We start from the raw sequence: 16,630 nt of genomic DNA, 5'->3' as shown, positions 1-16,630 counted from the left end.
GACACGAGGACAACAGCACCGCCACTGGCGCTCTCTCCTCCCATTACTTTGTTGTTGTGAACGCCTGTCGCGATCTGGTTTCAGCCTTGGTGGTGATTGCTCCTTTCATTGCGGTATCCATCACCATCACAACTATTCAGGGCGTATCTCGTCTTTCCTCATTTACAGCAACCTACGCTATCATCTAAGAGCGATAACAGTTGTTGCCGATATTTTCCAAAATGGTAGCAACATTCTCACCACATCGCGATGCGGGCGGCACACTGCACTTGCCCTCACACTCACACTCAGGGATCCATCACGTTGATGCAAGCTCCGCCATCAGACAGTTGCGCCGGTCATTATCGCGATCCCCTTCGAAGAGCTCCAATTTCACAATTCTCGCATCTCGAAGTCACTCGCCATCGAAAAGCACGCCATTTATCTCGTCCCCTCTCTCACCATCGCGACGATCCACACAGAACAACTTTGTACTCTTCCCCAGTACATCCCATCCATCTCCATTCGCGCTTCCTTACCCACCCAGCGCCAAAATCACAAGGCCTGTCGTGCGACGGGCGCGAACATCACCGCGAAGTCCCGTCAAGCGCGCCCTCAACATCTCGACAGACCAAGGAAATGCCAAGCCCGCGCAGCCGGCTCCAATCATGGCATTATCACCAGTGGGCGCGGAGAACACACCTGGGACTCCAGCGCTTGACGTACAGTCTAATGACAATGTCTCTGAAGGCACAGGCTTGAGCGAGGCTTCGACTTGTGCAGAAAACACACCTGCACCGCGGCCGACACTGTCTCGGATCGAGAAACGACGCAGTGGGACTTTTGGTTCATTTGCTACCGTAAGCCCGTTAAAACGTAGTGACGGGATTATGAACCTCGACCGAGCATCACGAGGCAGTCCTTCGGCCAAGAGGCGAAGTGTTCACGCCGCCAACTACACCAGCGAATTCAGTATCTTCGACAACGAGGGCCCTCCCTCCAGCACTGTTGAAGATTTTGCTGCAGAAACTCCAGCTGTCACTGATACGCCATCATTTCCTTCACCTGTTCCGCCTTTCAGTAGCCCGTTCAACACAATTCCCAAACGTTCCTCATCTCTTCGTCGCTCGACACTACAACAACGCCAAACCGACCGCTCCCTTTTCTCCCGAGCCAGAAATATAGGCGAAACAACCGAGACGGCGGACCCAGTTTCTCCCATGACCGTCCGGCCGCGCATGTCTCTGGACGGTAACCTCTTCCAGTCGAATCGTGAGGGGCTCTTTTCTCCGCGACCTGCACCAGTCAGCTCTCTCTTCTCATCACATGGCGCCGGGGGCGCGGGACAGGTGCGTCCTGCAGCACATCCGCTTTCCAGAACTATTACACAGTCCTCGTCCAATTCAAGTTTGGCGGACGACTCACCTACTCATGAGCCCATGCATAAGTCCGAGCGGCCGCGCGGTGTTTTCGATTTCTCCAAGTCTCTTCCTGCGGGTGCGACACGACCTGGTGCCGTACGACACCTAAGTCGTGAGGACTCGACATCCTCCGTCGACTCGTTTGCGACACCGGAGAATTACAAGCTGGTCAAGCCTCTGCCGGCCGCATTCATGTCAACGGGTCTCATCTCGAAGAAGAATCGGAATGCAGAAGATCACCAGAACATGCTCGGTTTCAACAAGAACATGCCTGATACCCCCTGCAAGCGACCCATCAATCTGTTCCCCACGGGGCAGAAGCCGATGCCCGAGTGGGAACGCCCTCGATTGATGCCGCAAGCAGATGTCGTGCCATCCCCCTCCCCGTCCAATCCCCCCAGCGCGCATCCCACGTCGGGACCTTTCGCGCGGGGTATGGGTATCTTTGGGAACTCATTTAACAAGCCGGACCTCTCGCGTCGAGGCAGCTTCGTGAGCGTGGACGGTGATGAGCTGGCACAGTCTCAGTCACCTTGCGCTCAGCCGGACAGTCAGCCATTGAGTGAATACGATCTTCCGCCGACTCCGACGAAGCAAACGTTCTTCCCCTCTCGAACTTATCCGCCAGCCACCCAGCAGATTATATCCTTGGAACGACTATCCGAAGCACTCGGAAACAACTCGAGTCCTTTACATGACAGATTCCAGCGGGGTTCCCCTCGCACACCTCAGGATAACMTCTTCCCTCCAGATCCCAGTGGTCTGTCCATTTCCGCACACAACGACCAGCACTCGCTCCAGCCGGACTTCAACTCCTCGAACTTGCCAGCAACACCCACCGGCCCACGTGATTCTTTCATGCAATCGGGAAAGCGACCTAGCCTCTCTTTGAGCGGGTACCACGCTCCGGATGTGGACCCAAGCTTGACCTCTCGCTTTGAACATGTAGAGCTTGTGGGAACAGGAGAGTTTTCCCAGGTCTATCGCGTGGCTCAGGCTCATGAAATGTCACTATCATCCATATTTTCACTCCCGAATGGGGCCAAGTCTCCTGGGGCGCTGCCTGCACGGGTGTGGGCAGTCAAGAAATCAAAACAGCCGTATGCCGGCCTGAAAGACCGTGAACGCCGCATCCGTGAGGTGGATGTACTGAAAGCCCTCACCAATTCGGACCATGTGATTTCGTTCGTCGACAGTTGGGAAGACAGCGGTCATCTGTACATCCAGACGGAATTTTGCGAGGAAGGTAGCCTGGATGTGTTCCTTGCCCAGGTTGGTCTCAAGGCGAGATTGGATGATTTCCGGATCTGGAAGATATTGTTAGAATTGTCCTTGGTATGTCAAACCTGTCTATGTTTCGTGTTGAAAATTAGAATGGTCGGCAAGGGCTAACCTCCAGCAGGGTCTGAAGCACATCCATGACTCCGGCTTCATCCACCTGGATCTCAAGCCGGCAAACATTCTTATTACCTTCGAGGGCGTCTTGAAGATTGCCGACTTTGGCATGGCAACCAGATGGCCTGCGGAAGATGGCATAGAGGGTGAAGGAGATCGCGAGTACATCGGCCCTGAGATTCTGATGGGTCGCTTCGATAAACCTGCCGACATATTCTCGCTGGGCCTGATAATGTTCGAGATTGCGGGCAATGTGGAACTTCCCGATAATGGTCTCTCATGGCAGAAGCTTCGGAACGGTGATATGAGTGACGTGCCTAGCTTGACCTGGACCTCCGAGACCAGCATCTTCCGCGATGCTTCCGGAAATCCCATCTCGGAAGAGCCGTCATTCGAGGAACTCTGCGCCTCGGACTTGGGCGATGACGATTTTGGGGAAGATAGTTTTCTGAACAGCCGCCCTCGTCAGGCAGTGCCTCTAGCGCGCAGTGGGGAGCTTGTCAATCCTCCGAGCTTCATGATCGATGCCAGCCACGAGCAAGCTTTGGACAAGATCGTCCGGTGGATGATTTCACCCGATCCTTCTGACCGACCCACAGCAGACCAGGTTCTGGAAACCCATGGGGTCCAATTCGTGGAACGTCGCCGCCGTGCTGGGGCCACGGTCTATGAAGGCAACTGGGGCCCTGCGGACGAGATCCTGGCTGAAGATGCCGAAATGATCGACGTGTGACCTGGAATCCTCGATAATTTCCTTCTACACTTCTTACCATATCGATGTTCGAACAGCATTAGGGGTTCGCTGTTGAGTTTCTGAACGCCGGCTGTCTGTCTATGATCGAGCCCGCTTCCCTTTTTTTGAATCAAGAAGGATCCCTCCCTGTGCATATCGACTCATCACCCCTCAGATTATGCGGTCGAAAAAGGCTTTGAGCTTCGACCTGGACTCGTGTACGAGTCACCTTTCGCTCGTTACAGAATCTTTTTCCTTTGTCAGAGTCTGATTTAGCGTCTGATACCGCCTGTTTTCTCTTCGAAATGTACCAATGTCCTGCATGATTGGATTCCCTGCTGTGTATGATGAACCTGTTCTTTCTCCTTTTTTTCTTCTCGCAACATCTGAAGCCATTGATCTCATGTATTTTTTTCCCCACCCTCGCATCGCCAGTGGGATATTCAGCAAGGATACCATTCAAGGGAGTAGCGAGCAGTCGAACCTGTGATTTGAACCTTTTATCTCTTTCTTTTCCTTTGTTGGAGTGAATCGGAGTGCAATGGATACTTGGGCGGTGATGATGATGAATGAACCTTTCCTACAAATTTGTGACCCCATCTCCATTCGGCTGGATCTTCTCTTCACCCATTGTCATTATTTTTCCTCTGTTTTTATTTTCCAACTGCAGTCCTTGGGAAGCACGGACTGGCCAGCCGATATGGGATCAAGCGGGCTTGAGAACTGGGTAATACTTGTGATTTATACGTGTTGAGTCTGGACGCAACAATTGGTGGTAGATAGAATGAGAACATATTAAATATCTTTACCTTGATCCATGCATTCTTTGAGCTTCTAAGATAAAGACCGTACCCTCGCTATACCAGGGGTAGATAGTGTGTAGACTACCATGGACGAGTATCTCTATGTTCTCGCCACTGCCCGACTTCTTGGCGCCGCAGCTTGCTTGACCTTCGGCGTGGATTTTCGCGACCTCCGCTCCGACAACTATCTATCCATCCCAAGGCCGTTGGTTCCCCGGTCACGCTGCTTTTGTTGCAATTTCATTGCTTCTTTTTTTGCCTCTAAAATTCTACAACGGGCTACTTTGTTTGTTTCGACTCGACTCCTGAACAGTCCAACCATGCGCGATAGCATCTACTAGAGCAAAGGGCTCAGAAAGGTTGCAAAACACGTTGAACGCATTCACCCTCGCATCTACACCGATAGCCGACATAGCAATGGATCACAGAACCTTTGTATCTGACTCCTTGATCCGCCTGACAGTCGCGTCGGATCCCACCGTCGTCGACTTCGTCCTCGCCACCGCCAGTACTGCCAAATCCGCGGCCTCGTTACAGGACAAACTCCTCCCCTTCCTCGACGGAAACGCCGACGAAGTAAGCTCATTCTGTGCGGAGCTGTACCGACGCGCAGGCAAGGAGGAAGCGTCCGGATCCAGTAGCGCGCTGGGGCGGGACCGCAGCGATGCCGCGTCGAAGAAGAAATACCGATTAGTTGATATGGGGCCCGATCTTGCAGACATGGCGAGCTCGCTGGCGCCGCAGAATGTCGAGGCGGAGCGCGAGAAGCAGAGACGCCGAGAGAAGGACAAGGACAAGGACAAGGACCGGAGTCGCGGTCGGTGGGAGAAGGAGGATAGTCGCCGGAAACGCGACCGCAGCCGTAGCCGCGACGAGGGCAGTCGCGAGCGGCAGCGCTCGAAGAAGCTGCGGAGACGGGCTGTGGATGATTTCGAGGATCGGTGGGGCGACGAGGAGATCCTGGACGACGAGAATGAGGATGGGGGTGAAGAGGGGCAGGACTTTGATGAATCGCCACCGAAGCGCACGCGGCTGGAGGATGGGTCTGCGTCGCCTCGGTCCACGGCATCCGACGAATTAGATCCAGAGACGAAGAAGGAGTTGGGGCGCAAGCGGGACCTGGAGGAACGGGACGAGTTGGCCAAGCGGCTGGCTAAGAAGGACGATGGCAAGAGCAAAAAGATCGTCGAGGATCGGACGAGAACGAGTGAGGCGGCGCGACGGCGGGCTCTGGCGGACGATGCGTCGGCGCGGGCGGCCGTCATGCCTGATCTGCGGCTGCGGTCTCGGCAGGAGTATCTCAAGAAGCGAGAGGCGGAGCGACTGGCACTGCTGCGGCAGCAGGTCGCAGAGGAGACGGCCGAGCTGCGCGAGAATCCCAATCTGACCCGTCGGGAGAAGGAAGAATTTGCGCGCAACCGGGAGGTGCTGCGGATCGCGGAGGAGCGCTTACGGATCGACGACCACCGGGACGGGTATATGATGCCGGAGGACTACATCACGGAGAAAGGCAAGATTGATCGGAAGAAGAAAGAGGAGGCGCTGTACAAGCGATATGTGGACCGTGACGAGCGCGGCCAGGAACGGTTCATCACCGAGCACGAGGAATGGGAGATGGAGCAGACAGCCAAGGCCAAGGCGCAGATCAAACGAGCAGAATTCGTGGACGAGGGCGACTACGAGTACGTCTTTGACGACACGCAGAAGATCAATTTCGTCATGGACACCAAGCTCGAAGGGACGCGCAAACCATTAACGCAGGAGCAGCGGCTGCTTCAGGAGAAGCTGGATGCGGCGGAGAAGAAAGCGGCCTCGATCGAGGAGACACGGAAGAGCCTGCCCATCTACCAGTTCCGGGATCAGATCATCCAGGCGATGCATGATCACCAAGTCCTGATCATTGTAGGAGAGACTGGGTCCGGCAAGACCACCCAGATCCCGCAGTACCTCCACGAGGCCGGGTTCACCAAAAACGGCATGAAGGTGGGATGTACGCAACCGCGACGGGTGGCCGCCATGAGTGTTGCGGCTCGTGTGGCGGAAGAAATGGGAGTGAAGCTCGGCAACGAAGTGGGCTATGCCATCCGTTTCGAGGACAACACCAGCGACAAGACGGTGCTCAAGTACATGACCGATGGTATGCTGCTGCGTGAGCTGCTAACCGAGCCGGACCTGGGCCAGTACTCGGCCCTGATGATCGACGAGGCGCACGAGCGAACGGTGCCTACAGATATTGCCTGCGGTCTGCTCAAAGATATAGCCAAGGCGCGGCCGGATTTGAAGCTTCTGATCTCCTCTGCGACCATGGACGCACAGAAATTCCAGAAATACTTTGACGATGCACCCATCTTCAACATTCCTGGTCGTCGGTATCCCGTGGACATTCATTACACCTCGCAGCCCGAGGCGAATTACTTGGCTGCCGCCATCACGACCGTTTTCCAGATCCATGTCAGCCAGGGGCAAGGCGATATCTTGGTGTTTTTGACCGGTCAGGAAGAGATTGAAGCGGCCGAGCAGAGTTTACAGGAGACGGCCCGCAAACTGGGGAGCAAGATCCCCGAGATGATCATCTGTCCCATCTACGCCAACCTACCGTCTGAGCTCCAGACCAAGATCTTCGAGCCCACCCCACCGAAAGCGCGGAAAGTCGTGCTGGCCACGAACATCGCCGAAACCAGTTTGACGATCGACGGCATTGTCTACGTCATCGACCCGGGATTCGCCAAGGAGAATGTTTTCAACCCGCGCACAGGCATGGAGAGTTTGGTGGTGACGCCTTGCTCGCGAGCATCGGCGAACCAGCGAGCTGGTCGAGCCGGTCGAGTTGGACCGGGGAAATGTTTCCGTCTGTACACGCGATGGGCTTACTACAACGAGTTGGAAGAGAGCACTACGCCGGAGATCCAACGGACGAACCTGAGCAGCGTCATCTTGATGCTCAAGTCGTTGGGAATCGACCAACTGCTCGACTTTGACTTTATGGACCCGCCGCCGGCGGAGACGATTATCCGCGCGCTGGAGCAGCTGTACGCCCTGGGGGCGCTGAACGACCGCGGGGAGCTGACCAAGATTGGTCGGCAGATGGCCGAGTTCCCCACGGACCCGATGCTGGCCAAGGCGATCCTCGCGGCGGACAAGTACGGCTGCGTGGAGGAGGTTCTGTCGATTGTGTCGATGCTCGGCGAGGCCAGCGCACTTTTCTTCCGGCCCAAGGACAAGAAGATCCACGCGGACAGCGCGCGCAACCGGTTCACCGTCAAAGACGGCGGCGACCACCTGACGCTGCTCAACATCTGGAACCAGTGGGTGGATTCGGACTTCAGCTATATCTGGGCGCGCGAGAACTTCCTGCAGCAGCGTAGCCTGACGCGCGCGCGCGACGTGCGCGATCAGCTGGCGAAGCTGTGCGACCGCGTCGAGGTCACCATCAGCACATGCGGATCAAACAACTACGTCCCCATCCAGAAGGCGATTACGGCCGGCTTCTTCCCGAACGCGGCCCGGCTGCAGCGCGGCGGCGACAGCTACCGGACGGTCAAGAACGGCCAGACGGTCTATCTCCACCCGTCGAGTACCTTGTTCGAGGTCAACCCTCGCTGGGTGATCTACTACGAACTGGTCCTGACGAGCAAAGAGTACATGCGCAGCAACATGCCTCTGCAGCCAGAGTGGCTGGTCGAGGTTGCGCCGCATTACTACAAGAAGAAGGACCTGGAGACGCTGGGGCTGGACCGCAAAGTCCCCAAGGGACAGGGTGCAGCCGGCGAGAAGAGCAAGGATTAACCAGCGTCAGCATCAGCATCAGCATCAGCATCAACATCTATCTATCTGTATCTGTATATACTCCCGTAGCATTTCTCGCAACAATAAAACCAGATAATACGGTATCCTATGATCCACTCACTTCTACAAAGTACTCCGTAACTAAAAGTAAGGTAAGGTCCGCGGCGGAAGATAGGGGAACCAATCACCGCCCGCCCATTAGAATTGACAGCGACCGCGGTTCGGACGCCAGGTTTACGGTTTACCTCGGCAGTCGTAGACTAGACCCCAGCTTCAACGGAGTACGGATACTCCACTCATCTCCCCATTCTACTCAACCACGAGACCTCCACATCGACATCACGATCACGATCACGATCACCACAAACCAGCACCACCACTACCACCATATCAAGAACCCAAGCACAAACGAAATGACCCAATCCTTCACCCCGGCCGAGGTCGCAACCCACAATACCCCCGACAAGGGCCTCTACATCATCATCGACAACAGCGTCTACGACGTGACCAAGTTCATCGACGAGCATCCCGGCGGCGCCAAGATCCTCAAGCGTGTGGCCGGCAAGGATGCCTCGAAGCAGTTTTGGAAGGTGGGTTCTACCTTTTCAACGTGCACATAAAAACAAGAGGCGTGAATGCTAACAGTTGTACCGAGTAGTACCACAACGATGGCGTATTGAAGAAGTATTCGCCCAAGTTGAAGATTGGGGAGGTGAAGGAGGCTGCTAAGCTGTGATTTATATTGTGATATGGAATTGGGATTCGACTGGGATTAGTTCTACGGAGTATATCCTGATGGAAGAGGAAGCGTATCCGGCGGATGACCTTGATGGTTGTGCACATCATGCGATAGAGATATATGTATATGCATATTGACTGACTTTTTCAAGAAGACCCAATGCGGAAATACAAGCGAAGCGTCAAGTGGTATCTCTTGCAACATAAAGTAATAACGATATACAAGACGAAAAAATCAATTCGCACAGCTAGAAACCTCTGAACGGATCGGGCTCGCTGTCCGCAGGCATGGCAAATTCCCCGTAGAACCGCTGACTGCTCGATCCCCACTGGCTCGACGGCTTGCGTCCGTGCCGCGACCGCGTCCCCTGGCGATACCGAACAGACGCGGTCTGGTCGATGAATGCTTCCATGCGAACGGTGCCAATGGCGTCGAAGAAGTTACCCGTCCCGATGCTGGACGGCCCGCTGGCCTCCGACGTGCGCCGGCTGAAGCTGCTGCGGCCGCTGTTGAGGCCATGCCCATGCGAGGTCGGGGAGCCCCCGCGCGTGGCCACGCTGTGAATGGATGGGATCGACGCCTTGGTTCCCTGACTGGAAAAGCTGCGCATCACGGGCATCCGGGACGTGGTGTTGCTGCGCTTGCGGGCGTGGGAGGAGAACCGAGGCACGGTCGGAGGATCAGCCGCGTCGAGCATCGAGTCAATTATCTCCGAACCATTGGTGGGTAGCTCGGGCACCGGGGCGGGTGCTTTGTTGCGTCTACCCTTGATGTTGGGCCGCGGGCGCCCTTTGGCGACGCGGATCGAGTCACGAATTGGGTTCCGGCGGAGGCTCGCGGTCGGCGCCGGCGACTCGAACTCGGCCTGCGGGACGGGAGGCAGAGCGGCGAGGTCTTGAAGGGCCGTTGCCGAATGGCTCAGGAATGAGAGTGCAGTCAGCCAGACGTAATGCCGTTCGATGCTCGTGGCGGTGAATTTCAGGGCGCGCTTGGGGGTCAAGATCAGAATCGATCGGTTGAACGGGTTTGCAATGGTCGCTCCCTTGGGCAGGGGGTTATCGTCCTTGACGTCGAGAACGGATTGGATGATCACTTGTGCCAGTTAGTCTCATCAATACGAACCCATCACCCTTTCTGGGGAAGCTTGAGGACTTACGCTTGCGGCCACTTTTGCCTAGCAGCGCAGGACCATTAGTGGGCTGCTTGCTGCTCCACATGACCGCTCGCTCGTATGGCGCGAGCCAAACCCATCGCCTGTGACGCACTCCGCTGTTGGTAATGTTGGCTGAAACCTCGTCGGCATTTTTGCCCTCCCAACTGTCCTTGGGCTCACCGACGCCTCCGAAGGATCTCCTCCGCCGAACGTACTTGTACATCCATTCTCCGATCATTGTCTGCGCGATGGCGTCGACCACACTGGTTGGCTGGACCGAAGTCGTTGCGTTCGAGTCTTGCCGTTCATGGGCAAAGGGTCGAGGGACAGAGGGACGTTGCGACCGTCTTCCGACAGCCATCCTGTCCCGAGGCGCCGTAATATCATCAAATGGGAGCGGCGGATACTGAGGACTTTCCAGCCCATAGGAGGACGGAGACGACTGGCTCGGCGGCCGCTCTGGATGCTCCGATTGAGACATGGCCGCTGCTGAACGTACTCGCCGCAGTGTTGGTCTCCGCGTAATGGGCGCGCGTCCGCGATCAGAGAAGTTGCGCGGGTTGGAGGGAGTTGGGCTCTGCCGCCCATCGCTCCCGCTGCCGGGGAATTTTCTTGAACTGAGGCGAATTGGAACAGGGAACGGAGGGGCGACGCTCGACGCCCCGCTGCCACTATCAATACTCGGCTCGCTTGGGCTGCGTGCTCTTCGCCGATGCGCTGTTGCGGCGTTAGTGATCCTTGTGGCCGTCCGGCCATCCCGCTCGTTCCCTGAACCTGTCACACCTCGCCTCTGCCCATGCGCCGACGATTCAGACGGCTCCAGATCCTCTTGAAAGTGAGAATCAGCATCGAGGGGATGCTCATCAACTTCTGCCAGTACGGTATCGTCCAGAGTCGACCTTTCCTGAGCCGAAATCAGCTTGCCCCTTTTCAGTTTGTATGAAGCAAACGGCCGATTGAGCAGCTCGTCATCCGTGAAGATATCTCGCGTTGTCTCCCGCGAGTCCTCGTCATTTCCATCCTCGAAGCCGGCAAAAAGACTGCTTGATCTAAAGGGCCGCCTCAAGTCAGATTTAGAATCCTCCGATAATGGCCCGTTGTCGTTGTTCCCAGGATAGGCCTGCACCGTGGCGGGCGGTTTGCTTCTCGACGGAGCCTTGGGAGGCAGTGGAGGCGGTTTGGTTTCTCCGCGCTCCAGCCTTCGTGACGGGGGTCGATACGGCTGGATGGGCGAATCTGAACCGCTCTGAGCACGCGACACATTCAGCGGCATGTCAGGGATGGCAGAGGGAAGCAAGCTAGCCGGCAACTTGACCGGTCGCTTGTCAATACGAATCTCTTCGGTCTGGATGGCAACCGATCGACTGTCGATGATGGTTTTGAACGTTGTTTGACAGGAGACGGTTTTCGTCTGAGGTGGCAGAACCACGCTTCCTCGAGGCGAAGAAGGCTCAGAACGCGGCGGATGGATGGCGATCATGGGAACTTCAATTGCTGCAGGAACTGATTTTGTAGGACTGAGAACCGCATCTTGTTCGTCTGCCGCAGGGGCTGGAATGAGATCGGTCTGCGTCGATGTTGAGGCTGTTGCAGCCGGTTGTGGGCCTGCAGTCATTGGTGTTTCGGCGACCTGGGGTGTCCACGGAGGGCTGGGCAGGTCGCCGACCGTCTGACAAGACGTCGACTTCATGTCGATAGTCAACGTCGAAGTACCGCTGTCCTTCGCCTGGTAAGAGAGTGGCAATGCCTGCGAATTATGCTCAAGTGAACTTTCAGGAGATAATTGAGGAGACGGCGGCGGGGAGTACTGGATACCAGTGTCTCGATACGCGAATGTGGGCGAGGAAACTTTGGCAGGACTGTTTAGGCCTCTGTCAATCACTGCATGACCGTCTATGCTGCTGTCAATGGAAAGACCAAGGATCTTTCGAGCCTTCAGGCTCATCGACAGGGACGCATGGGAGTGGACCGAAGTCGGCCGTTCCTCTGGTAGCGCTTCGGGCGAATCCAGAATAGACTCGTCATGCAGATTGTCGAACTCGTCCTCCTCGTCGAATGCCAGTTCCTGCGCCAGACTCACTCCGTTGGGCTTGCTGTCTCGAGCATTCGCAAGGCTGGCAGTAGAATAGCGCACATTATGAAAGTCAGCGTCATCCTCGGAGCTCACACTGGTGACACTCGTCCGACGTCGTCCTTGGCTGCTGGAATGCACGCTGGCCGAATCGCTCCCTCTCTCGTTCGTGGATGGTCTGACAGGCTCTGGGGTATCCGGCTTCGACGATCCAGGGGGCAGGGAAGCTGCTGCTTGCGCCACGGCAACCTCATTCAAGACGACTTTCAGCCTACCCTCCACCACATGGACCTTGCGCTCGAGATTTCTACGCTCTCCTTCCCAGGACTCTCTTTCTCGGTCTAAGAGATTTTGGGTTCGCTCGAGCTCCTCTTCTCGGCTGCGGGCCTTCTTTTGCGCCTGTTCCAGCTTCCTTCGTACATCTGAGATATTCTCCAGAGCTTCATCTCGCTCTTTTGCCAGCTCGGTCAAGGCTGAGGAAGTACCACCCTCCAGGAGCTGCAATTGATGCTTTAGAGACCGGGTCTCTTTTGTGCTTCGTGATAGACGGCCGGTTAGACCCTCGTTCTCACTCCGGGACTCGTCCAAGCTTCTCTCCAGCACGTCGATCGCCTTGGATTTGTTCTCCACCTCCCGCCGCAGAGAGAGAATCTCCGACACTAAGGAGGCATGTAGAGTGGGTGTGAATCTTCGCGGGTCAAACGGTGACAGAGTATCTTCATCTCCCACATCGTCCAGATCACTCGGCCCTTCGGGGGAAAAGTCGGGAGGGGCAAGAGGTGATGCGGAGCGGATCGGCGATGAATCGCTGCGGACATGTATGGAGGGCACCCGATGCGGCGTTGTCGATGGCGTTGGGAACGCCTGAGCCGCTGAAGGGCTTTGATATTGAACGTCTGTGGCCATGGATTCTATCTTTCAGAGGGAACAGACGAGTCGGAGCTTTCAACCATTAACACCAAGGGGATCGGAAGTTGACCACGCAGAGCAGTCGGGCCCGTTCCCACAGATCCGAATCAAAGCAATTCATACGGCATCCGTCGATCTGATTCAAGACTGCGAGTCGAGATGAAGGTCAACAGCAGTGGGTCGACGACTGCCGGGCCGGGGAGAACGATGACGCTGGCCAGCAGCAGTAATTTCGAGAATTGTCGCCAAATGAATCTACAGTGACCGCCGAGTCAGCCGATTTCAGGCCGGTTGTCTCGAGTTCTGAAGGCTGAACAAATCCAGCCTCCCTAGCTTGCGTAAACGTGCACGTACCTCAGGTTGGAACAGCTCCTGAAGGTCGAACACTCTAGGGGATGGCGCTGCACTTGTCAATTATATACGTGGATATTAAGGATAAAAAATTATCATGCGAATGCGAGGAGACATAAGAAGCCGAATTAACTGGTGCAGCAACAGCGAATGAATCGAATGGATTGGAAGATAAGGATGGAAATAATGAAGCCGCGCAACGCGGGGGAAAGGATGAAGATCGAGACTCGAGACAGACGACGGACGCAGGCTGAGTGACTGTCTATCTACCTGCAAGATGACGGCCGGTCTTGCATTTGATCGCTCATCCTTCGAAACTAGAAGTCTAGGCTATCTAGTCAATAATAGATGGCGAGTGGAAAGAGCGAGCCCATGCAGCTGAAGCCCGTTAGATCAGTTTAGATCAGTCTCCAATTTCCTTTTTTTTTTTTCCGTGTTTTGTTTTTTTCCCCTTTTTAGTTGCCAGGATGGATTTTAGCCTTGCGGCACAGGCACCTGTCCAAGCATCTTGAAATGAACTAAGATAGAGCCAGTCCAGGGGCCGTTCGTTAGGAGGTGGATGCACTACTGAATAGCACCAAAGCACCGACGGGGTACTACTCACCATCGTGGTTAGTAGCATTGGTACTACGGAGTACTCCATATGAAAGCAATAAAGGATGGCAATCCAATTAGTGGAAGGTTGAGGAGCACAATAATACCGGACCCCACCAGAGCTACAGGCGGGCAGCCTAGACTGGAAGAACTGATATCGAGTGGGAAGTGTCGGATCGATGGATGCGTCGGTGGATTATTGGATAGAGGCTAAAGACGACGGTTTAAAACGGATGGAAAATGATAGGACTCGGCTGGGATTGGCTATCATTCAATGTTGGTCGCTTCCTGTCCGTTGTTGGGGGAAGAAAGCAGTGATAATAACTAACTAGGTAATAATAAAGATGATTTATCATCCGTCGAGAACAATAGAAAAAAGAAAAAAGCAAAAGTGGAAATGAAAACATGCGCGTTAATTCAGCCTTCAGATGAGAGGAAGGGAGAAAGGGAAAAGGAGACGCTGGCAGGCCCAGGCTGGTGTATGTATCATGGTTACCAGGCTGTATGTACTCTGGGCTGTTCTGATCATAGCCCATGCAATAGGTATAGTAGGTATGTATTCTCTTATTATTATTGGAGTACCAGGAGTAGATTCCGTAAGGTAGTTGGTCCAGGCAATTACGGGAAATTTGTTCTCAAAATCATCATTCTCTTGACTCACTTATAGTATGACTACTATGAACTCCACTCAGCCGATGATGGACTTTTTAAACCAGCGAATTGAGTATCCGTGCAAGTACCTGGACGTGATGCTAATAATGAATCCTCGTCTACTCCGTGTATATGAAAGCTCTTGTCAAGGTTGTCCCTCTTCTGTGTGATTGTTTTGTTCGAGGGTATTACGACAAAGGATACGGTCCCATAAAGTCTCGAACGGAATACACGGAACCATCCATTCATTATTATTGATCGACAGGGGAATCATACGACGCGAAGTGGGCGTATGATACGATCATGTAAACCACGCCATGAGACAGATATCCTCATAGATATCTAGACCCTGCGTTTGCTTTTCAAGAAGATCGGCATACCCTCTGGTCCGTGTTTCAGTACGGAGTGATATCCCTGAATCCGAGCATGTGGTAGGTTTAAACACGAGCGTTATAGCAACGAACTACTCCGTACAGGGGTGCAGTACGTACTACCTTCGTTTTCCACTCGGTTGTCGCGTGTGATCGAGCATCCAATTGGTTTATTGGATCAAATTTAATCTTTGAGTTTCGACTGCGGGAGATGCAGCGCTGCTGACGAATGCAAGATGTGGTCAGTAAGGTGGTAATAATGATGCCCAATTAATGTTGTACACTACTAACCACCGTCATACAATTTGATATCAACATCATAACAAAACAGATGATACAGGCAGCGGGCAAAACTCGGAAAGTGAGGGAACACCCGGATCGCTTCCTTGGATACAGGAGAGGTACACAAACACAGACGGGCCGCGTCCCAGGTTTTGGTTCTTGGCTTTGTTCCTGTGGGGTCAGAACTGAACTTACTTACTACGGAGCGCTTGGCTGCTTTGAGATTGGTTGATTGAGACGTAATCATAAGGTACCTTAGATTAAGTGGTCCCTGCTCAGGCCCCTTTTCCTATGGCCTTGTATTCATGATATGACACAGACGTACTCTGGGTCTGTGATCTCCTTCTATAACATTAAGTGTTCTACGAGTTCAGAGACAATGCCGAAAGTAGCACTTTCAGTCATGAGCTGTGAGCACATAGACATTCTGTTGCTGTAGTAGTACATAGTATCTATCTTCCAGTCGTAGTCCTTGGCCTCTGTCCTTATCCTAGTTATCCAACTGCAGAAGAACGTGATGTCTTGGAAAGGCCAAAAGGTTAGGAACATGAAAAACTCTACTCCTCTGTAATCCAACTAGACTGCTTAGTTCAGCCCGGCGTCGTTAGTGACTCCACTGCAATCAATTAGTCTAGCATTAGTAGCGTTGGCTTGGAGCTTTTCATTCAGGGGGTGTACTTTTGTCTTTTGATCAAAAAGAACAACAAAGAAAAGAGGTCCATACCCAAAAGCCCCCAACTACTTCAATTGGTCTCTAGATAGCCTCCCGATAGATATAACGCATCAATTATTTATTCTAAGAGAAAAGGTCATAGAGATGTACGGAGGACTGAATCGCCACATCCGATTGAACTCGAGTAATTAATTCATAATACCGAGGTGTCAGCTCGAGGCTTCAACTACCTTGCACCAATTTGATCACACATGTGCAGGCAGTGCAGCCGTTGATGATCATCACACTGCAGCTGTCAAAGTTCAGGATGATTGATTGAGACTCTAATAATAGGATGAGCATTGATCTATCTGAAGCAATGGACTATGTGATGATGTAATTTATCCACATGCTCATCCACTTGTCGACTACAGTTCGAAGTCATCACACCCAGTTCCTACCGCAACTGAATCGCCTCATTATTCTTCCTTTTGATTCTCTGATTTGTTGAATCGAATCTATCAGATGCTTGGATATCGGGTCAGTTCTCTCAATCCCTCTCAGTCACTTAGTCACCGGTAAGCCTCAGGCTGAACGTTTATCCTGGCGTGGCACGCCGCTCTCGGCATTGGGCAATATGACGCCTTTGCGGGGTATGTTGTCTCCCTCCGATATCAACCATAAATATCAACATCTATGTTGATCTCTCATAATATCCCATATCTTCTGGGATTCGACTG

General features: G+C 53.8%; 4 protein-coding genes across 4 annotated transcripts; 3 read left to right on the top strand and 1 right to left on the bottom strand.

Annotated features, from left to right (window-relative positions):
• Positions 1-221: 221 nt before the first annotated feature.
• On the top strand, positions 222-3,528 carry Aspvir_001036 (tyrosine protein kinase SWE1; the record flags this gene model as incomplete). The annotated part of the gene is made up of 2 exons (XM_043266166.1): positions 222-2,735; positions 2,803-3,528. The coding sequence occupies 2 exons, from the start codon at positions 222-224 to the stop codon at positions 3,526-3,528; spliced, it is 3,240 nt and encodes a 1,079-aa protein (XP_043122101.1).
• Positions 3,529-4,748: 1,220 nt separating this feature from the next.
• Positions 4,749-8,117, top strand: Aspvir_001035 (putative mRNA splicing factor RNA helicase (Cdc28); the record flags this gene model as incomplete). Its single annotated transcript, XM_043266165.1, has 1 exon — positions 4,749-8,117. One exon carries the CDS (start codon positions 4,749-4,751, stop codon positions 8,115-8,117), a length of 3,369 nt encoding a protein of 1,122 aa, XP_043122100.1.
• A 413-nt stretch (positions 8,118-8,530) lies between these two features.
• Positions 8,531-8,853, top strand: Aspvir_001034 (cytochrome b5-like heme/steroid binding domain-containing protein; the record flags this gene model as incomplete). Its single annotated transcript, XM_043266164.1, has 2 exons — positions 8,531-8,707; positions 8,776-8,853. The coding sequence occupies 2 exons, from the start codon at positions 8,531-8,533 to the stop codon at positions 8,851-8,853; spliced, it is 255 nt and encodes an 84-aa protein (XP_043122099.1).
• Positions 8,854-9,103: 250 nt separating this feature from the next.
• Positions 9,104-12,986, bottom strand: Aspvir_001033 (putative nuclear migration protein; the record flags this gene model as incomplete). Its single annotated transcript, XM_043266163.1, has 2 exons — positions 9,104-9,948; positions 10,013-12,986. 2 exons carry the CDS (start codon positions 12,984-12,986, stop codon positions 9,104-9,106), a joined length of 3,819 nt encoding a protein of 1,272 aa, XP_043122098.1.
• Between the last annotated feature and the right edge of the window lie 3,644 nt (positions 12,987-16,630).

This window comes from Aspergillus viridinutans (assembly GCF_018404265.1).
Source record: "Aspergillus viridinutans IFM 47045 DNA, scaffold_1, whole genome shotgun sequence".
NCBI classification, from domain to species: Eukaryota; Fungi; Ascomycota; class Eurotiomycetes; order Eurotiales; family Aspergillaceae; genus Aspergillus; species Aspergillus viridinutans.
This window is presented reverse-complemented; position numbering and strand designations above follow the sequence as displayed.